The sequence below is a fragment of the Arachis stenosperma genome, unplaced genomic scaffold (genome assembly GCF_014773155.1).
Source record: "Arachis stenosperma cultivar V10309 unplaced genomic scaffold, arast.V10309.gnm1.PFL2 arast.V10309.gnm1.Scaffold_100025, whole genome shotgun sequence".
Classification (NCBI taxonomy): Eukaryota; Viridiplantae; Streptophyta; class Magnoliopsida; order Fabales; family Fabaceae; genus Arachis; species Arachis stenosperma.
This window is the reverse complement of record NW_026651369.1, coordinates 1,430,706-1,453,546: the sequence shown is the minus strand read 5'-3', so window position 1 is coordinate 1,453,546 and position 22,841 is coordinate 1,430,706. Positions and strand designations below refer to the sequence as shown.

General features: G+C 35.2%; 1 protein-coding gene across 1 annotated transcript; it reads left to right on the top strand.

Moving 5' to 3' along the window:
- The first annotated feature begins 375 nt into the window (after positions 1-375).
- Positions 376-14,069, top strand: LOC130959873 (protein CELLULOSE SYNTHASE INTERACTIVE 3-like). The gene is given in 11 exon segments (XM_057885336.1): positions 376-500; positions 1,106-2,484; positions 2,487-2,757; positions 2,760-4,507; positions 5,599-5,746; positions 5,749-6,806; positions 6,808-8,143; positions 9,895-10,161; positions 10,164-10,348; positions 10,691-10,804; positions 13,430-14,069. Coding segments are annotated over 10 exon segments (6,348 nt in total). The 5' UTR covers positions 376-500; positions 1,106-1,428; the 3' UTR covers positions 13,595-14,069.
- Positions 14,070-22,841: the final 8,772 nt, after the last annotated feature.

Here is a 22,841-nt window from a genome sequence, read left to right as displayed (position 1 = left end):
TTCTCTTTCTCTCCATTTCAGTCTCTGTTCTGTGTCCTTTGTTGTGGCTCCATCTCTTCTCAGGCTTCTGAATTTCGAGTACATGTAAAAAATAGTAAGCGCACACAATACCTCCCTCCGTTATTCTTCCTTGGATGCGAGATTCGAGAATTCTCTGGGTTCTGCATTCTCTTGTTTCTCTTCCTCTTTCTCGCGATTTTGTTTGTATTATCATTGCTCAAACGATCCATGCACCTCTTCGATCTGATCTTTGTTCGTTTTAACCATTTTATTATCCGGATTTCCCCTAGTTTCTGTGTTTTTTCTTCCTTTAATTGTTTATTATTCGCAGAGATCTGAAATTCGGTTCCACATTTGATCGGTTTCGGGCTAAGTTTGGTTATATATACATTTTGCAGAGTAGAATTGGGTGTGAATTGAGGAGGATGTGGTTGGGGTGTTGGGTGTAGCTGGATGGAGGGAGGAGTAACTGCGACATTTGCATTTCAATCTTCCAAGAGGTAGTTTTTTTTTTTTTTTGGGTTTTGAAATTTTGTCAATTTCTCACTCTCAGTTCCCCTGTTGTTTTTGTCTTCCTTTTATTATTATTTTTTATTTAGTGGTTGAAGCGACAATACGAAACTGCTTCTTCCACATGTGTCGTTTTGGTAATGATGAGATTTTACTGATGATACTCTGCAGTAATTTAGAAATTAACCCGCTTGTCACTGTCACTTTTTGTTGAGTCAGTGTAAAATTGATAGTTACGTTCATTTCTTTCAAATTTACCATTTTCTCCGTGATTCCAGTTAATCCATTGTATTTTATTCTGTTGCTAGTAGGTTTTTGCATTGCAATTGGTAGACTGTGCCCTGGATTTATGGCTGACTGGCTTGTATTGATTAAGCAGATTCATTCTGTGTCTGATAGAAAACTAGAGCAATGATCTGAGGGATGTCTTTGCTTAGAAATTGGTCTTGTGATCTAATGAAAGCAGAGTACATACTGATGCAAGTGCATGTCAATATTCTCCCCCACCCCCAACATTTTTTTTTTTGGCATACCAAATTCCTAATAAGAGATGAACTTTATGAATGCCTAAATTTCAGAATGCTTAAATTTTCAGGCATCCTGCCAGTAGCATATACTGGCGTTTTGTGTGCAAATGTCAAAGTCTCCCTCTCTTGAGAAGCACCAGTCCGTTTATTCTTCTTCTGAGCCTAGGTCAGTACTTCTGTTTCGTAATCAATAGGAACTTACTATTCATAGTATCTTACTTTACAAAGCAGGCAAATGATGTAAATGAGTGCTGTGGACTTGGTTGAAATTCAATGTACAAGTGATGGATGTCTATGATTCAGCTGAGCTTGACATGAACTTCACTTGTAATTGTGTAAATACTGACAAGTTGCTGCTGAATAATTACCCAAAAATATACAGGGAGTTATTATGGCTACAGAAATAGAGGATCCCGAGTCTACTATGTCAACAGTTGCTAAGCTTGTGGAGCAACTGCATGCCAAGTTGTCATCAGCACAAGAGAAGGAACTTATCACAACACGATTGCTAGGTATTGCCAGGAGAAGAAAGGATGGCAGGGCACTTATTGGCACTCATTCTCAAGCGATGCCATTGTTCATAAACATTCTTAGAAATGGAACCTCTCTTGCGAAAGTTAATGTTGCTACTATTCTCAGTGTACTGTGCAAAGATGAAGACTTGAGGTTAAAAGTTCTTCTTGGTGGTTGTGTCCCACCATTGCTGTCAATTTTAAAATATGAATCAACTGATGCAAGAAAGGCGGCAGCTGAAGCAATATATCAAGTTTCCATCGGAGGTCTGTCAGAAGATCATGTTGGTATGAAAATTTTCGTTACAGAAGATGTAGTTCCAACGTTGTGGAATCTACTAAGTCCTAAGAACAAGCAAGACAAAATTGTTGAGGGTTTTATTACTGGAGCATTAAGAAATTTGTGTGGTGACAAAGATGGCTACTGGAATGCAACATTAGAAGCTGGAGGTATTGAAATCATTGTGGATCTCTTGTCTTCAGACAATGCTGTTTCTCAGTCAAATGCAGCTTCTCTGTTGGCACGTCTAATGTCGGCTTTCAGTGGTAGCATCCCAAAAGTAATAGACTCTGGAGCAGTTAAAGCTTTAGTTCGACTTGTAGGGGAGGAAAACAATATTTCTGTTCGAGCTGGTGCTGCTGATGCTCTAGAGGCCCTTTCTTCAAAGTCAACCAATGCGAAGAAAGGTATTGTTGATTCTGATGGTGTTCAAATCCTTATTGGAGCCATAGTTGCTCCTTCAAAAGAATGTATGCAATCTGATGGCGGCCAGGCTCTTCAAGGGCATGCAACACGAGCTCTAGCCAATTTATGTGGTGGCATGCCTGCATTAATAATATATCTTGCAGAACTTTCCTGTTCTCCTCGTTTGACAGCTCCAGTTGGTGATATAATAGGCGCTCTTGCTTACACCCTTATGGTCTTTGAGGAAAAGTTGATGATGATCAGGATCATTTTGATGCAACTAAGATAGAGGATATTTTAGTAACTCTTTTAAAGCCTCGAGATAACAAGCTTATTCAAGAGCGTGTCCTTGAGGCCATGGCTAGCCTATATGGTAATGTCTATCTCTCGAAGTTTCTCTATCAAGCAGATTCAAAGAAGGTTCTCATTGGGCTTATAACTATGGCTGCCATTGATGTGCAAGGGTATTTGATACGTTCACTGACAAGCTTGTGCTGTGACAGGGTAGGAATATGGGAGGCGATAAAAAAAGAGAAGGTATTCAGTTACTTATATCTATGCTGGGATTATCTAGTGAGCAGCATCAAGAGTACTCGGTTGAACTGCTAGCAATCTTAACTGACCAGGTTGAGGACAGCAAGTGGGCAATCACTGCTGCTGGAGGGATTCCACCATTGGTGCAGTTGCTGGAGACAGGATCGCAAAAAGCAAGAGAGGAAGCAGCTCATGTTCTTTGGAGTTTGTGTTGTCACAGTGAAGACATCCGTGCTTGCGTTGAAATTGCTGGGGCCATTCCAGCATTTCTGTGGCTTCTTAAGAGTGGTGGACCAAAAGGACAAGAAGCTTCTGCTTTGGCACTGATGAAGCTTGTCAGAGTTGCTGATTCTGCAACGATAAATCAGCTATTAGCAATGCTCCTAGGAGATTCTCCAACCTCAAAGGGACATATAATCCGAGTTTTAGGTCATGTACTTACTGTGGTTTCACAGAAAGATCTTGTGGAAAAGGGATGTGCAGCAAATAAAGGCCTAAGATGTCTTGTTCAGGTTATCAATGCATCAAATGAGGAAACCCAAGAATTTGCGACTTCAGCGATAGCTAATTTATTTACCACAAGACAAGACATTTGTGATGGTCTAGTAAATGAAGACCTTGTGCTTCCTTTAATGAAGCTTCTGACTAACAAAAATCAAGGTGTGGCCATTCAGTCAGCTCGAGCATTAAGTTCTCTATCACGTCCAACCAATAGCAAAGCTGCAAATAAGTTGTCTTATATAGTACTTGAAGGAGATGTTCAACCACTAATTAAGTTGGCTAAAACATGCTGTGTGGATGATGCAGAAACTTCTGTTGCTGCTTCTGAATCTGCTGTTGCTGCATTGGCCAACCTTCTTTTTGATCCTTATATTGCTGCCGAGGCCCTGGCTGAAGATGTTGTTCCAGCTTTAACAAGAATTCTGGAGAAAGGAACCTTGGAAGGTAAACAAAATGCATCACGAGCTCTTCATGAATTATTGAAGCATTTTTCAGTAGGAGATCTTCTTAAGGGAGACGAACAGTGCCGTTTAACTTTGCTAGCCCTTGTTGATTCATTAAGATCTATGCATATAGATGAGACTGAAGCTGCAGATGCTTTAGATGTGATTGCATTGCTAGCTAGGACAAAACATGATGTCAGCCTCACTTATCCTCCATTGTTGGTTCTGGCTGATAAATCTTGCTTAGAACCCCTTGTCTGCTGCCTTGCTGATGGTCCACCCATTGTGCAAGACAAGGCAATTGAAATTTTGTCCAGACTTTGTGGAGATCAGCCAGTTGTTCTTGGTGACTTGTTGTCTTCTAGTTCCAGATGCACTGGATCATTAGCTCATAGAATAATTAACTCTGCTAGTTTAGAAGTAAAAGTTGGAGCAGCTGCCTTACTAATTTGCACTGTAAATAATAAGAAAGAGCTCTCAATGGATTTGCTTGACACTTCTGGATATCAAAAACCATTGATTTACTCCTTAGTTGACATGATGAAGCAAAGTTCTAATTGTTCATTGTTAGAAATCGAAGTTTGCACCCCTAGAGGTTTTATGGAGAAGAATGCATTTCCAGAAGTTGATGAGTCAGAAATTCCTGATGCAGCCACAGTCTTGGGTGGTACTGTTGCCTTGTGGTTACTCTCAATTATTGCTTCTGTCCAGGTAACAAACAAATTAATAATTTTGGAAGCTGGTGGACTGGAAATTCTCTCTGAGAAACTTGCAAGACATGTCTCAAATCCACAGGTATACCAATTTAACCCACTTTCATTGTGTTGTCTCTTTGGTAGCCAATTTTTAGTGAATCCTTGTTTCCAAAATTTAAACTATTAGGTATATACATAATTAAATTTATATCTAATAGAGCCTCTTCTTGCAATGGCCCATTGCCCTTCTTACATGGACAACACATAGGTCTACTTTACCGTTTGTTGAAATTTTAATTGTTATTTACAATGGTTGGACTCTAGACCTTGCGTTCTAGAGATTTTGATACTTGTCGATGAAGTTTACAACCTTAAGTAGTGCCACATGAATGACATCATATCTAACTAATGTGATAGCTCATTTGCTGATATCCATGTACTCTGAAATATAAAATGCCTAATTTGCCATCAAAGGCTGTGCAACAGCACTAGTTTCTACCTGCCACCTACATAGGCATTTACTGCTTTAAACTGGCTTGAAAATATCCTTTTACAATCAGACATACAACAATAACTTGGGAGCTCTATATAGAATTTGCAAAAGAAAGAGGAGAGCAACAAAAATTGTCTTTCATTTTAGATCTATGATGTATTCGAATTCAATGGATTTGCAAAGCTGTTCTTAACATTTTTCTGAAAAGAGAATGGTTTGGAAAGTTTCTATTGAAGAAGGAATAATGAGAATTGGAGATTTATTGGTGTTCAGCTAGGAACTGAGTTCAGGATGTACTTTGGGAAAGATGTGGGTGAAAATCCAGGCTAAGTGCAGCCTGCCAAATTGTGTTCCGATTTTAAAATTATTCTATAATTTGTTCTTTTTATACAAAACTTTGAACTCCTCTCTCATACAATTTTAATTTAACATGCTTGTTGGTCTAAAGCCCTACTTTTTTTTAAAGTACACTGTGATAATTTTTTTTCCGTGTAAGGTTGCCTGGGCCTGAATTCGTCTGAAGCAAGAAATATAAATTCTAGTATTAATCAATTGCCCCTTAAAATACTATATTTAGTATACATGGTTGATGATTGGTATTGAGCATTTCTGGTTCAAAGATTTATTTGTCTGTTAGATTGTGGAAAAAATCATCATTGCTGAATCTGATAGACTACTTCATTTCTCCCTATCGACAGGCACAATATGAGGATACTGAAGAAATATGGATCAGCGCATTACTCTTGGCCATTTTATTTCAAGATACAAAGGTCATTCAATCTCCTGCAACAATGTGCACTGTACCTTCTCTGAATCTACTTCTAACATCTGAGGAAGTAATTGACAAAATTTTGCTGCCCAGGCTATGGCTAGTCTTGTTCAAAATGGTGATAAGGGAATAGGTCTTGCCATTGCAAATTCTGGTGCTGTCCCAGGATTGATAACTATGATTGGGCATATAGAAACAGATATGCCAAATCTCATGGCTTTATCAGATGAGTTTTCCTTGGTGCGAACTCCTGATCAAGTTGTTTTGGATCATCTATTTGAAATTGAGGATGTAAGACTGGGATCTGTTGCACGGAAATCTATACCTCTTTTAGTAGATCTCTTGAAACCAATACCAGAAAGGCCCGGTGCTCCAGCAGCTGCCCTTAGACTCTTGATTTCCCTTGCAGATGGGAGTGATACAAATAAATTAATACTTGCTGAAGCTGGAGCTCTGGAGGCTTTGAACAAATACCTGTCCTTGAGCCCTCAAGACACTACTGAGGCTACTATTTCTGACTTACTGAGAATATTATATTGCAATTCTGACCTAATTAATCATGAAGCATCGACAAATTCACTGAACCAACTCATAGCTGTTTTGCGTCTTGGTTCAAGAAATTCTAGATATAGTGCAGCTAGAGCACTCCATGAACTCTTTGATTCTGTGAATATTAGAGACTCAGAATTAGCTAAACAGGCCGTTCATCCATTGGTTGACATGCTGAATAATACGTCAGGAAGTGAGCAGGAGGCTGCTTTAATGGCCTTGGTCAAGTTAATGTCAGGAAATTCTTCAAAAGCATCTCTGTTTATTGATGTGGAAGGCAACCCCCTTGAAAGTTTACACAAAATATTGTCCTCCGCTTCATCCTTGGAGTTGAAGAATTATGCTGCGCAACTCTGCTTTGTACTGTTTGGTAATAGTAAGATCAGAGCAGAACGAATTGCCTCAGAATGCATAGAACCCCTTATATCACTGATGCAGTCTGATTCTGAGAGTGCGATAGAGTCTGGGGTTTGTGCTTTTGACAGATTGTTAGAAGATGAACATCAGGTAGAGCTTGCAGCAGCCTGCAACATCGTGGATTTCCTTGTCAGCTTGGTTTCTGGTACAAACTATCAGCTTATTGAGGCAAACCATATCTGTTCTCCTCAGATTGGGCAAAGATAGGACTCCAACCAAATTAGACATGGTCAAATCTGGAATTATTAATAACTGTCTCAAGCTACTACCATTAGCACCTAGCTCATTATGCTCTACTATAGCTGAGCTGTTTCGCATCTTAACAAATAGTAATGCAATTGCCAGAAGTTCAGAGGCTGCAAAAATTGTAGAACCCCTTTTCCATGTTTTGCTATGTCGAGATTTCAACTTATGGGGACAGCATAGTGCCTTACAAGCACTTGTAAACATATTGGAAAAGCCACAAAGTCTTGCAACTTTAAAGCTTACACCTAGTGAAGTTATTGAACCCTTGATTTCTTTTCTGGAATCCCCATCCCAAGCTATTCAGCAACTTGGCACAGAACTCTTAGCTCATATTCTTGCACAGGAGCATTTTCAACAGGATATTTCAACAAAAAATGCAGTTCCACCTCTTGTACAGCTTGCAGGAATTGGAATATTGAACTTGCAACAAACAGCAATAAAAGCATTGGAAAAACTTTCCAAAACCTGGCCAAAGGCAGTTGCTGATGCCGGAGGTATTTTTGAGCTTGCAAAGGTTATTATTCAAGATGATCCTCAACCGCCACATGCACTCTGGGAATCAGCTGCTTTAGTTCTCTCTAATATATTATATTCTGATGCGGATTACTATTTTAAAGTTCCTGTGGCGGTTCTTGTAAAACTGTTAAACTCAAAAGTTGAGAATACAGTTAGCATAGCCCTTAACGCATTAGTAGTTCATGACACAAGTGATGCTTCAAGTGCTGAACAGATGGTGGAAGCTGGAGCTATAGATGCTCTGCTGGACCTTCTAAGATCTCATAATTGTGAAGAAGCATCTGGTAGATTACTCGAAGCTTTATTCAACAATGTGAAAGTACGAGAGATGAAGATGTCGAAGTATGCTATAGCACCATTATCACAGTATCTATTAGATCCGCATACCAAATCAGAGCCTGGCAAGCTTCTTGCTGCTTTAGCTCTAGGAGATCTTTCACAGTACGAGGGACATGCTAGAGCTAGTGACTCAGTTTCTGCATGCCGTGCATTGATAAGTTTACTTGAAGATCAGCCAACTGAAGAAATGAAGATGGTGGCTATATGTGCATTGCAGAACTTCGTCATGAACAGCAGGACCAACAGAAGAGCTGTTGCAGAAGCTGGGGGCATATTGGTGATTCAGGAATTGCTGCTGTCTCTAAATACAGAAGTTGCTGCACAAGCAGCATTGCTGATCAAATTTTTGTTCTCTACCCACACTCTACAAGAATATGTGTCAAATGAGCTAATCAGGTCTTTGACAGGTATATTTTAAATGCTACTTCTGTTTGTGTGTTGTCCAATCTAGACTTGCACTATTCAATCCCCAACTACATTTGGCATTCTTGTTAGTAATCATGTCTGTTTGATATTAACTGATTTGTTCTTTACTTGAGATGCAAGTTAATTCCTGTTCATATCTTTGGTTTAATGTATGACAATAACAACAATAGGGATCAAACAGAGCCATTGCATCATATCATACTATCATCTATCATCTTTGTAGTAAGCCTATTTCTGCTTAGTTCTCTCTTTGGTTTAATGTAGTCCCCAGAAATTCGTTCAATAGCACACATTTTCAAGCTTCAAAACCTGTCATACTATCATTTACTTTGCTTTTGTCAACACAATCTATTCTATGACTTGACTACAAAATTGTATGGGATGCTTTGATGGGCATTATTAAACTATAATATTAGTGAGTACAGATGTCGAATTTTGATGTACTAGTTTTAAATTTTCAAACTTCAAAGAAAGAATTACACTAGAACTGCGGCGATTAAGTTATATTTTGAGCCTTTTCTCGGGGTCCTTGTGGACTTATTATGGTGACAGGAGGGGGCTTCCAACGATGTTTTCTGTATGTATTCCGATTTGTAGTATAAAAGTTTTAATTTAATGTTTTACAGAGATATAGTTTTAAGCAAGAAGTGTAGTCATATGTGAGGAGTGATTGTTATTTGAAATGCCGCTTTTTGTTTGAGCCAGTATAATTGGAAATGTCAAGGTATATAAATAAGTTGATCTTCCTCCATTCTCTTCATTTCCAATTGTAAATCCTAATTTCGCTGTTTATTCTTAAGACAAGAATTCTATTAAGATGAAGAGAAGAATAATACAATATAGTGGATAAGAGTTTGTTAAGTATCTAAGGAAAGTGGGAAACCACACCTTAAAAGCTAGCTGTTAAGGGGGAAGAACCACTCTCCTTATATACAACATCAAGCATCCCATACTACTCGATGTGGGACTTCGAGCACCCATAATACCCAAGTCCCTAACAATACACCGGCGGACGGCGGCACCCATAATACCCAAGTCCCTAACAATACACCGGCGGACGGCGGCTTCACTCTATCGACACTGACCAACAGTAGCCACTTTGCTACGGTCTATCAGTATTCAGATTCACCTTAATCCAGCCTATAGGTAGCCCTTTCCATGGCATCGACAACCATGCTCTGATACCATTGTTAAGTATCATTGTTAAGTATCTAAAGAAAGTGGGAAACCACACCTTAAAAGCTAGCTGTTAAGGGGGAAGAACCACTCTCCTTATATACAACATCAAACATCCCATACTACTCGATGTGGGACTTTGAGCACCCATAATACCCAAGTCCCTAACAGAGTTCCTCCATACATGAGCAAAAACAGCCAAAAGAGTTATCTCTGAAGCATAGCTTTCCAGTCTCTCAAACTGTCCGAGGAAAAGTGTTCTATAAATATCATGAGCTTTACACAAAATAGATGGCACATGTCTAATCCTATCCTATAAAACTTGCTTGTCAGAAGAGTTGTCATTGAAGCAGCGTGCATTGTGCTGCAACTAAATACGAAAAATACTAAGTTTGTTATGTACATTTCTCTTTGTAGTTTCATTTTAGCATAAGGGGATGGTGTATGAAGGATTTTCTGCTGCATGGCAGCTAGTATAATAAGTTTCTTTTCCTTGTCTATTAGATAAATACCAAATATATTACTTATAAGTTTAGTTGGTTTGTTATATATATAGCTTCATTGGAAAGAGAGTTGTGGTCAACTGCCACAATCAATGAAGAGGTTTTGAAAACACTGCATGTGATATTCATGAACTTCCCTAAGCTCCATGTGTCCGAAGCTGCAACACTTTGTATTCCTCATTTGGTAGGAGCTCTTAAATCTGGTGGTGAAGCAGCTCAGGACTCCGTACTTGATACCTTTTGCTTGCTGAAACAATCTTGGTCAACTATGCCAATAGATATTGCAAAGTCTCAGGCTATAGTTGCTGCTGAAGCGATCCCATCTTGCAAATGCTCATGAAAACCTGCCCACCAAGCTTCCATGAGAAGGCAGATTCTCTTCTGCACTGCTTACCAGGTTGTTTGACTGTCATCATTAAGCGTGGAAATAACCTCAAGCAAACTATGGGAGGTACATATGCATTTTGCAGGTTGACAATAGGCAATGGTCCTCCAAACCAAACCAAGGTATTCTTTCCTAAGAATAATCAATTTGCTCCATCATGCAAGAGCACCAATTTTATATCTAAGCTTGTACATTTTGCGGTTTATTAATTTTCATTTGGACCTGAAATGTCAGTCCTTTGTTCTTTTTATTTTCTTTTCCTTTTTAAAATATTCATGGACACAGGTTAACATTCTGTCCAACAAACTTTTGTTTGCTCTTCTCAAATTTCCTAGCCCAAAAAGTTTTAGTTTTGATTGTATAATTCTGCCAAAATTTATTTGTCAGATATGATCTACTTTTGACTCAGTCCAGTTTTTCCTGTGGAAGAGCATTTATTTTATCGTGTTGTGTTTGCTTCTTAGATGGTTCATGGTACTTCTCCAGAATGGAAAGAAGGATTCACGTGGGCATTTGATGTGCCTCCAAAGGGCCAAAAACTTCATATTGTGTGCAAAAGCAAGAATACTTTTGGGAAGGTAACTGGATATTATTCTGCTAATGATTACTCATTCTCTATTTTCATGCATTGAGTCTTACCAGTTTGATTTTGGAAAGGATGAATTTCGCTAATTTATGTCCTTATATCTTGTCTAATATTGTGTTTAGGGCTGGAAGTGAGTCGAGCTTGACTCATTAACACTCGAGCCTATTTCTTAAGCTCAAGCTCGGCTCACCGAAAACTTACGAGCTAGTTTAAGCTCACGAGCTGGCTCAAATAATAGGAACATAATCTATAATTCTATATCAATAAATTATAACTTATATATTTTAAAAAATATTTAAAAAGATCAATATTATTTATTGTCTATCTATCAATAAATTATAAATTTTTATTTATATCCTACATCAAAATTATATATAAAAATAAATATAAAATTTTAAATAAAGATCATTAGTATATATAGAATTATATATTACTGTTTCATAGGTATATATAAAAGTATAGATTAAATGTATATAAGATATGTGTATTAATAATTATATATATATAATTATTCTGTTGGTCCCTATAGTTTCGCGAAATTTTTAATTAGGTCTCTATACTTTTTTCCTTTTAATTGGGTCCTTGCACCAATTTTTTTTTCAATTAGGTCCCTCTTGACAGTAATTGGCTTAATTGTATAGGGACCCAATTAAAAAAAAAAAAATTTGGTGCAGGGACTCAATTAAAAGGAAAAAAAAGTATAGGAATTCAATTAAAAAAAAGTTTTGGTGCAAGAACTCAATTAAAAGGAAAAAAAGTATAGAGACCTAATTAAAAATTTCGCGAAACTATAAGGACCAACAGAGTAGTTATACCTATATATATATATCTAAAATCAAGCCAGCTCAAGAGTTTGTGCTTGTTTGGGCGCCATGAGATATCCAAACATAAAATTACTTTTACTTTTCTATAAGATCTTTTAAAAAAAGATAACTCGAAAAAAGATCTTTTCTTAAAGCTCACCCAAACAAGCCCAATATTATTTGATAAAAAAGATATTTTTTTAATGAAAAAAGATCTTTTTTTTTATTTTTTTAGCGTGTTTGGCAAATTTCTAATAGTAAAAGTAAAAGCATTAGAAAAATAAAAAAAAATCTTTTTTGAGAAGTTGTAGTTTACATCTTTTTTTAAAAGATCTTTTTCCTTAAAAAAAAGATGTTTTATAAAAAAGATGTTTTTTCATGTAATAAATAAATAAAAAAGTACTTTTATATTGTTATACCCAAATATAATTAATAGATAAAAAGATCTTTTTGCATGAGATATCCAAACATAAAATTACATTTACTTTTTCATAAGATCTTTTAAAAAAAGATAACTAAAAAAAGATATTTTCTTAAAAGTTCAACCAAACAAGCCCTTTAGCTTATCAAGTTATTAACGAGTCGAGTTTAAGCTGGCTCATGAGCTGAATTGACTCACTTCCAGCCCTAATTGTGTTGTTGACTGCCACAAGGATTACTACCTATCCGTGTCAATAATAACTGCACTTCCTTGTTCTGTGTGACCTGAGGGTGACAAAATTGTTCTATGTTGGTTGAAAATGTGTTTGGTTTAAGAAAACATTTTCAATTTTCATTTCACTTTTCATTTTCCAAAATAGCTTGCTTTTTCAATTTTTAAGAAACATGTTTGTTTTGTTGTTTTTTCTATTTCTAAAAAATGAAAATATTGAAAAAATTATGATTGGTATGCTATTTTCTCAAGATAGAGCGAGACAATCAACATAAAAGTCCCAAAAATTCATTAAAAAAAGGGGCAAAAAATTAGAGGTAGATCAACAATGGTGGAGTAGATCTTTCTATCCAGTTTAGCTCTAATAACAAGCAGTGGTTGAAGCTTTGCACAAAATTGAACTCCTCATAGCATGGATAACAGAGATTCAGAGGACATCAACGAATGGCAAGAAACAGAACAAGTCTTGGATGGGGAATGGTGATGGTTAATAAGAACTAACTTCAGGTTCTCGTCGACCAATCTTCTTCCACTGACCACCCTCCAATAATTCGACATCAACAAGCATAGTTGTATGAAACAGTTTCAATGGCGTTGTCTGAGGACGAGGACAGAGCTTTGTCGCCGTTGTCCATTGAAGGTGATACGGATGTGACTGCGGAAGCGCCTGCACAATCGGATTGGAGGATTAGGGTTGCAAAAGAAGAAGGAAGCTATTGAAGTTGCGGTTAGCAGCAGCTGAAGAGGGAAGAGGAGGCTCAGTGATGGTGAGAAGGAGGAGGAGGAAGATGAACCGCAGAAAAGAAAAAGAATCATGTTGAAATAATATTTCTAAACTGCCACCGTGTTTTCAGTTCAGTAATGGGTATGGAAAACAATGAAAAACATGAATTTGACCTTTTCAAAATTTTCTATTTTTCCCGAAAACATTTTCTAAAATTGTTTTAAAATAAAATGAATCAAACATGTTTCACATTGAAAACAGAAAATAGATAAACCAATCACACACTAGTATGTCTTAACTAATTTGACATGGTAGAAAATATAATGATCCCTTAGCTCTTTCTCGAACCTTCCTGCTTACTCAAGTACTCGACCATTCAAACACTCCTAAACCTTCTGCTTTAATTTCTGACTTAAACTCTTGTGCCTTTCTCTCCAGACAACTCTCGGAAGAGTCACTATCCAAATCGATAAAGTTGTGACTGAAGGAGTTTATAGCGGAATATTCAGTCTTAATCATCATGATGGCAATAAAGACGGTTCATCCCGAACTCTTGAAATTGAGGTTATGTGGTCCAATAGGATTTCTGATGAAGATATTTAAAGGATCGCAGGTTGCTTTTCTGTTTAGAAGCTCGGAAAATTGATTTGCAGCATGCATGATAAAGTGCGGCGGATGTATGTTTTTGCCTGTAATTATTACATATTTGATAAGGCCCCGTGTTGTAGTTTGGCAGACGAAGTTTATTCAGTTGTTAGTGTAAATTTTATCATAAATGTCCAGAGGCAGGTGTTCGAAATGGAATCTCCCACGGTCAAGGAAATCAAAAGATGGTTAGCAATGTACAGGTCAATCCATAGGATCTAGAAACATGAATCATAGGAAGAACTTGCATATTTAAATTGAATTTGTCCAAAGCATATATTCGTTTCTTTTCGCTTTTCCCCTCCCTATAGCCGCTGATATTGGGATGTACACAGCTTCTGTAAAGTGGCTGTTAGTTTGTTTTATGCCGCCAAAGGATGATAACCTAACCAGAAATTCTGTGGTCTGCCTAGTACAATTTCTTTTTCTGTAATTTATTGTAACCTTTCAGTTTCTTCTTTCTTTTTTGGTTATTAGGCAAGTATTACGCCATTGCAGTGCCTTTGACAATAAATTAGCAGAAAGCTCGTGCCTTGCACGGACCGAAGAAGTCTGTAGGTCAAGAAAGTTTCTCCAAATTCAAATTGTTGTATCTTGTCGATACCCACAAATTAACAAAATAAAACAAATTAAATACAATATAACATTTAGATGCAAAACTTATTAGTACTCTGCATTATCGTTTGTGTTATTTTTTGTTTTTTTTTTTGTGTTTTGCATTATCTTGCAATTTATGACAAAATAAGAAATAAAGTAGCGATTAGTTACAAATCTTACCACCTAACTTGATAATTATATCACCAAAACCACTCAACTATTGCTCCAACACTTCCCTTCAAGTAACTTTATAACAAACAATAGAAAAATTAGATAACTATAAACCCTAAACCCACAAAGATAATCACTTATTACTCGAGTATCACATAGATCACTTTTGGACAAAGAATTTTATCAAGTGACACTCATGTTTTTGGAACAAATATCGATAACATAATCCTTAGACATTCCATAGTTTATTAATCTAGTATTTCCACAAATTGTGATTGTAACAAATACAATTAAAATATTTAAAACTTATATTTGCAATTTTTGTTTCTTTTTCATAATATCACCCATAATAATAAGAATAATGCTTATGAGTAAGATAGTCATTAATAATAGATGTTTGTTTCCTAAAAGTACCCAACCTTGATCTAAATACATACTAAGCACAAAAAATCATATATAGTTAGATATGTTACAAAACAACATTTTTCTGTTCATTAAAATAAAACTATATTGCACTTAAATTTCAAGTCACTTCTCTCATACCATGAATAAAACCACTTCCATGACTTGTTTTCCATGGAAAAGATCTTAAAACACACAAATTTCTTTTCTTTATTTACACATTGGAAGATTCCTTCTAGTTAAAGCCAAATTTATTCTCTCTATTTTAGTTTTTTCAAAACATTAAAACTAAACTTGTTCACACTACTTAAGTCCTTCCGTCACTTTCTACGTTAACAGTGTTAACGGAAAGTGACATGATACGTTAAGAGACAGATCAACATTAAAACGCCATCGTTGTTAAAGGTGAAGGGCAGTGATTGAAACTACGTTGTTTTGATCTCTCTCACTTCCATTCACTCACAAGTCACAATAACACATAAGACGAAGAATCTCCCTGTCCTCCCTTTTCCATGACGCTGAGAAGATGAAGAAGTCTTCATCCTTGTCGCCGACTGAAGCATCCGGTGTGGCATCCCTGTTTCTCTCACAAGACTCTCCCTCTCACTTCATTTTCGACGTTGCTGAGGAAAAGATGAAGAAGTCTCATCATCGTCGCCAATTGAAGCATCTGGTACGACATCTATGTTTTCTCTCACAAGACTCTCCCTCTCATTTTATTTTCGATGTCGATGAGGAGAACACAAAGAAGCCTTCATCGTCGCCGATTGAAGTGTCCGGTGCATCGTGTTCGCAAGTTCGCCGTTGAGGAGTGGCTTCGCCGCGATTGAAGACATGACCGACGGTCATTTTTTCGTTGTTTAAGATTTTATTTTGTTCTGGTTACTAAACTTGTTTTTAGATTTGTGCCGTTGAGAAAATTTATTTCTTGTTAGTATTTTTTGTTGGAATTGGAAATCAATTGTGCCGTTGATCAAGGGTTCTATTCTTCTGAATATTGAAAGAGCACTAGTTACCAATTTCTCTTATCATTGTTTATGTTTAGTGTTTGTTTTGTTGTTTGGTTTTGGGATCCATTTTCTTTGTGGAATTCAATTTTGTGGAAGGGAAGTTTATTTATTTATTTTTTCTGTTACCAAACTTCTTTTAAGATTGTGCCATTGTTAAATTCTATTTCTTGTTGGTGTTTTTTGGCAGAAATTCAAAATCGTTTTAGGGATTAGGGTTTCATTCTAGTTGCTCAAACATTTTCAATAGCTAAAAGTTGATTAGTTCTACCGCTGCGACCTCCATTTTCACGAATCATCATGCCAGCGACCTCAAATTTTGCTATCTGAACTGCTACAACTACACTGTATATGAAATGGATATATATGCAACATTTTGGGATTAGGGTTTGTCATTTAGCGATCGATTTGACCAAATTTTATAAAGGTATTGTGCTGGCTGTAACGACCAATTTCTGGTACGTCATGATCATACTAGAAACTGAGCGCTACCAACTTGTCTTCCTAATTATTATCTATTATTTATTATATGAGCCTGATTCGTTGTTAAAAGCGTAGTTATTTTGCGAGGTACTTTTTTTTGAAAACATTTGAATTAATAAATAGAGTCATTCATAATCAGTTCACAAATGATAACAGATACAACAGTTATAAACAACCACACTTATATGCATCTCAAACAGTTAACAATATTCAGTTATCCAACCTTTATTAGAGTAAAGATCTTTAGTTAGAACACTCCTAGATATAGCTAGATAATAACTATATACATATATATACATACAACATCCAAAGCCCTGACCTGTTCAAGAAGTCCCTAAGCTGGCACCCATACTAGCCTAGACTCTATACTCACCTAGTCCCTCTAAACTACTAAAGCGAGGAAAAGTACGTTCTAAGTCTTCAAAACTCAAGTCAGGTGGAACGTCATCAAAAGGGAACATCATCTACTACTCCTCTACACGATCAGACATTGCCATATGACGTCTCTCTGGTACCTCATCAAGTAGCCACATAACAGAAGTCTCGTACACAGGATTTAGTTTAAAGTTCACATACAAAGAGGGTGCAGATGTTGGCTGGTCTCACAGTATATACATATAAACAGATAACGGAGTTCACTCTAGACTCAGAAGACTACCTAGAGCGGAATCCTCTTTGCAGAATGATCATCAACGAACTACGAAAGGGTACTGTTACTTCCATCTGAAGGGGGAAGGGAGAGAGAAGGGGGTAAGAACTGGGGAGTTCTTAGTAAGGTTGGGGTTACTAGTTAAGTTCATTAATTCTGTGTTGCTTATCATACAAATAGCAGAATACAGAGAAGCAGTAAACAGAAAATACAGATAAATAAAAAAATTAAGAAATCAGAAAGAAGAACACAAACAAAGAATACAAGAAAATAAATCACAGACACAAAGAATAAAATACAAACAAAGAAATCACACATTCATACAACAATCATAACAGAGGAAATGCACAACCAAGTATGATGCATGTCTCTCCTATGCAGGCCATGAGCTCACCTGTCGGTTTACACCCTGCAGCCCGGCATTACCTTGGAATTAGTTCTAGATATGGCTTTATCTCTGTAGGTGAACTTCAGCCTACAGAAATAGCACTCCTGCAAGTGAACTTCGGCTTACAGGAATAGTCTAACCACAACATAACAATTTTCTGTAGGTGAACTTCGGCCTACAGAAATGGCACCCTTGTAAGTGAATTTCGGCTTACAGAAATGGCGCCTCTGTAAGTGAACTTCGGCTTACAGGAATCACAACTCTCTGTAGGTGAACTTCGGCCTACAGGAGCAACACCCTGAGATACACAATTCATATTCACTGTAGGTGAATTTTGGCCTATAGGAATAACAACTCTCTGCTTATTCTATGAGGTCAAACACACAGCTATATAGCTTTTAACTCTTTCCTTTCTAGCAAGTTTGCAAGTTTCTAAATCCTTTTTCATTACTTGACATACCTCAATACCCTCTCTTATACCTTTTCTTAGGTATTTAATAAAGATAATTAAGGAATTCTGGACTCAAAACTCCCTTCTTGAGACTTTTAGAGAAAACTATATTTTTATCAATATTTTATTATTATTAATAAAATAATATTTTAATATTAAAATAATAATATTTTATTCAACTTTCAAAAAATTGCATTTTGACCCCTAAACTTTTTGGAAAATATATTTTAACCCCCTTAACTTTTAATATTTACACTTTGGCCCTTCAACTTTTCATTAATTAACTTTCAAGCCCAAAATTTTTAATAATTATAATTTGACCCCAAAATCATCAAAACCAACATTTTTCTTGGCCTTCAAAAACTATTTGGTATTATTTATTTTGTACCTTAAAAGATCCTCTCCGAAATGCAAACAAAAACCTTAAAAGATCCAAGATGGAGAAATCTCGAGTGATAGAGCAAAAAGGAGACAAGTGACGGAGTAAAAGTGAAAGCAAACGTTTTTAGAAATGGAAAAAGAAGGAAGAGAGAAGATGTGAAGCATTTATATAAAACACACGGGGCGAAAAAGATATTTTGTACCCCTCTTTAAATACCACGCATAGGTCCTCAGGAAACTGCTGCGTAACGACGCCACGTGTCATCAAGGGATGCAACGTCTCAAAAGTCTTAAAACATGTTGAGTACCCGACCTCTTGAAAGTGGTGTACCCGACAAAGGAAACTGGAATAGCAAATGCTTTTGCCCGACTTCATGAAAGCTCGGATTCAAGTAGGGCACTGTTCATACCCTGACCCAAAACATAAAGTAAGGCCCAATGAAGATAAAGGCCCACCGAAAAAGGTGTTCTCTTTCTATCTATACCACCTCATAAGAGGTCGGGTATGACGACGTAGGATTGGCTCTGCTCCTTTGAATAAGCAACCAAATCCTAAAATATCTCCCACTATCTCTCTACTCTTTCTAGAAGGGAGATCCCAACAAATTTTCAAGATAAAGGGAACGGTTATCTACCAATAAAAGTGAAATTACTCAAAAAGATGGTTATTTATTCTACTATAAATACACTTACACTCCTCAGATATATTCAGAACTCAATGTACCAAAAACCTGCTCAAAACCATTGCTACCTTAAGTATTAGAGTCTCTTGTAGGTACCACCTCCACCTTCTCACGAGAAACTCGAACGGCAGCACCTCGGCACCAGCACAAGTCGGACACTGCCTTAAAAATATTCTAGACCTCATATTCAAGCCCAAATCACCGTTTTAGGTAACTTTCGAAACACTTACATTTTTTTTATTTTATATACACACACATATATATTATGGCATATTATGCATTTATTAACTAATTTCAAATTATATTGTAACGAATTGTCATCATCATTATGATATTAAAATAATGCAGGAATACTAAAAAGTAAATTCAGAAATAGATAGAAATTTGAAGCAAGGTTCTGAAAATCAAACTGATCATCAAAAAGTACTAATTACTAATTTATTGATTTATTGGTTTAACCGGAATAATCGTTTTATAATAAAATTATAAAATAATAAATAAAATATAAATAAATACACTAAAATATAATTATAGTCTAATATAAATTTTAAAATGTCATCTAAATTTAAAATACTACATAAACCAAAATCTTATAATCTTTTAATTAAGAGTAAAGATTATTTTAAGGTAGAAAATTTTATCAAAAAAAATTATGTATAATACAAATATTTTCTACAAATTTAATAAAAAATTTTCTATAAATTATGTATAACGGATTCTCACTGAGTGCGGTTTGTAACCATACTGAACCTAATACAGGTGTTCATTCACCTGAAAATCCAATGAAGTCTCTGGTTGTGGCTGGAGTATGTTGTCACTCAATTTCATCTTCTAAAATGTGGAGTAGAATAGAACATCCGCGCTGCTTCCGGGGTCCAGCAAGACCTTCCGAACTATTAGGTTTTCCATTTGGATAGAGATAACAACTGGGTCATCTAAATTAAGCTCGATTGAATTGAGATTCAATGGCCAGAAAGTCATTTTAGGAAAAGTCGGCACAGTTTGATGACTGTTGATGGTACTTTCTATAGCGAGCATAGCTCGATAAGTGAGTTTGCGAGCAGAGCTTGATGCTCCCGCATGGGCAAAGCCCCCAGAAATACAATTAGTTACACCTCTTGGTTGTTGAGTTTTCGAGATGTGGGTTGGGTCAAAGTTTTCCTCATCATCTTCCAGTTGTTCATTGTTACTGTTTTCAATCCGACCAATGGTTAGCTCGGATTATTTGGTTTGTCATTTGTTGATTCTCTTCTACCATGCGCTGATTGGCCAGTTGTAACTCTCTTACCATCCGAAGAAGCTCGAACGGTGTGGGAGGAGGTAAGTCAGCCATGATCAGGGAAAGGAGTTTTGGGACGTATAATAAGAAGGGTTTTTATTTCGAGGCGCCACGGTGGACGCCAATTGTTCTTGCTGAAGTTTGGCCGGTGTATATCTCGTCCACTAATGAATATCTTCGAATTTTTTGTCGGGATGAGTTATACGTCGGCAGTGAGAATAAGGGAGTGGATACCAGCCTACAAAAAACATTCTGATACTCAAGTAAGTGAGTAATAAAGTTTGCAAAATGTAATGAATTTCCTTATCATTCCCTTTATATCAGAAAGTGAGAAATAACGGCTATATTTTTGAGTAATAACATATCTGATGTTTTGGTGCAGTTGTTACTAACGTTCATAGCCGAATTATAATTTATAACCAACAGTTGTATCATCATATATTTTTAGATTCATTTTAGTATGCCTATAGTAATAATTAATCAATATGAAATGAAAAAAGAAAAAAGAAATGGCTCCAAACGCTATTATATTTAATGAGCAGTGTTATTCAAACTTTAAATACATGAAAAAATGACTAAATTTTACTCAGTTTCTTTAAATAAATAATAAAAAAATATAAGATATTAAAAAATAAAATAAATTATATTATATTTTTTATAAGATATTTTTAATTTTTCTCCTTTTATTAATTACTTTTAATAGTAAAAACATTCAGAAAGGGAAATTTACACAAAAATCATATATTAAAGTATTATAAAAATTAAAGGAAAAATCTAAGGATTAGCAACTTTATTAAATTTTGACCAGCATCTAACCAATAAAGAAAAGTGAGACATTGAATGAAATCTAACAATAATCTCACTATTAATAAAATTATCATTAATGGTTATTTGATGACTACAAATTCCAAAAGTTGCTAATCTAACATTCCTCAAAATTAAAAGGCAGAAACTCACCTGCAGTCGACTGCAGGTGAAGTTGTTTCTGGATGGCTGACACGTGTTACTATATGGTTTAAAAAAAATCGGTTTATTTAAAAAAACCGGTTTGAATTGGACCAAGCAGTTACTTTTATTCCCTTCTTCTTCGTTTCGCACGTAAAATTCGTTCTCTTTCAATCCCTTTTCAGAACTAATATGAAACTTTCAATTAGGTATGTTCCTTTTATTTATATTTTTTAATCAAATTTATTATTTCAAATATATTTCTTAATTTATGTTTTTATTCATTCCTCTATGAATGGTGAAAATTATTTAATAAATACGTACATATTTATGTCATCACACCATTTTGATGTTCAGGATGAAATTGATTGGATGTTAGACAACAATTTTGGGAGTTCTACTGTTCACATCTTTGGCTAAAGACAATATAAAAATTGATTGGATTGTCGTTACTTCTCAGATTCAAGTCATTATAGGTAAAGTTATTACCTTTATCCTGCAAGTATTGAATTATGAGTTATGCTTTTTTTTTTATTAATAATTTGTGAAATATAATTGTAGCAAGTGTTGATTTGATATCAATAATATGTAGAAATTAATATTGTTGGTATACAAATACCCAATTAAATATAATAGGTAATTGTATGAGATTTAACTGTATTATAAGAATAGAGAATGAAACTGTATATACATTTAAGCTTAATATTTAAAGATGTATGTATTCTTTGTATCCTTATTTAAACTCAACTAGTTTTGATTCTTAATCAAATTTATTATTTTAAATGTGTTTCTTAATTTATGTTTTTATTCATTCCTCTGTGAATGATGAAAATTATTTAATAATTACGTATATGTTTATGTCATCACACCATTTTGATGTTCAGGATGAAACTGATTGGACGTTAAACAACAATTTTAGGAATTCTATTGGTTCACATCTTTCGTTAGAGTCAGTACAAGAATTGATTGGATTGTCATTACTTCTCAAATTCAAGTCATTATAGGTAAAGTTAGTACTTTTATCCTGCAAGTATTTAATTACTGGAGTTATGTTTTTTTTATAAATAATTTGTGAAATATAATGTAGTAAGTGTTGATTTGATATCAACAATATGTAGAAATTAACATTGTTGGTGTTGTCCATACAAATACCCAATTAAATATAATAGGTAATTGTATGAGATTTAACTGTATTATAAAAATAGAGATAATTTTTTCAATAAAACTATATATACATTTAAGCTTAATATTTAAAATATATGTATTCTTTGTATTCTTATTTAAACTCAACTAGTTTTGATGAATGCATTTTATATTAACAAAGATGTGATTTAGTCTTGTATTATATTTTAAGAAATATATTAATTCACAAAGAAGATATTGAATTAGGGAATAATAAACTATGTACTCTAATTTAATATTTATATTTGATTAAAGAGCAGTAAATTATTATTTTTTTCAATTGAATACCTAACTAATTGAATAAAACCTATCTTATTCTCTTTATTTAGTTTGGTGATGATTTGAGATGTTTAAGGAGTTGGCAAAATTAATTTTAAGAGGTTAATTATAGTCACTTGAATTTGAATGAAATTCTTATATATATATATATATATATATAATTATAGTTGATATGGTTAAAAATTTTAGTATCAACCATGGGTACTATAATAAAAAAAACGTATATAACCCAAAATACTTTAAATATAACTATAATGTAGTACTAGGTCTGAGTATTTTTTTAATTTTGCCACAGCAATATTTATAAA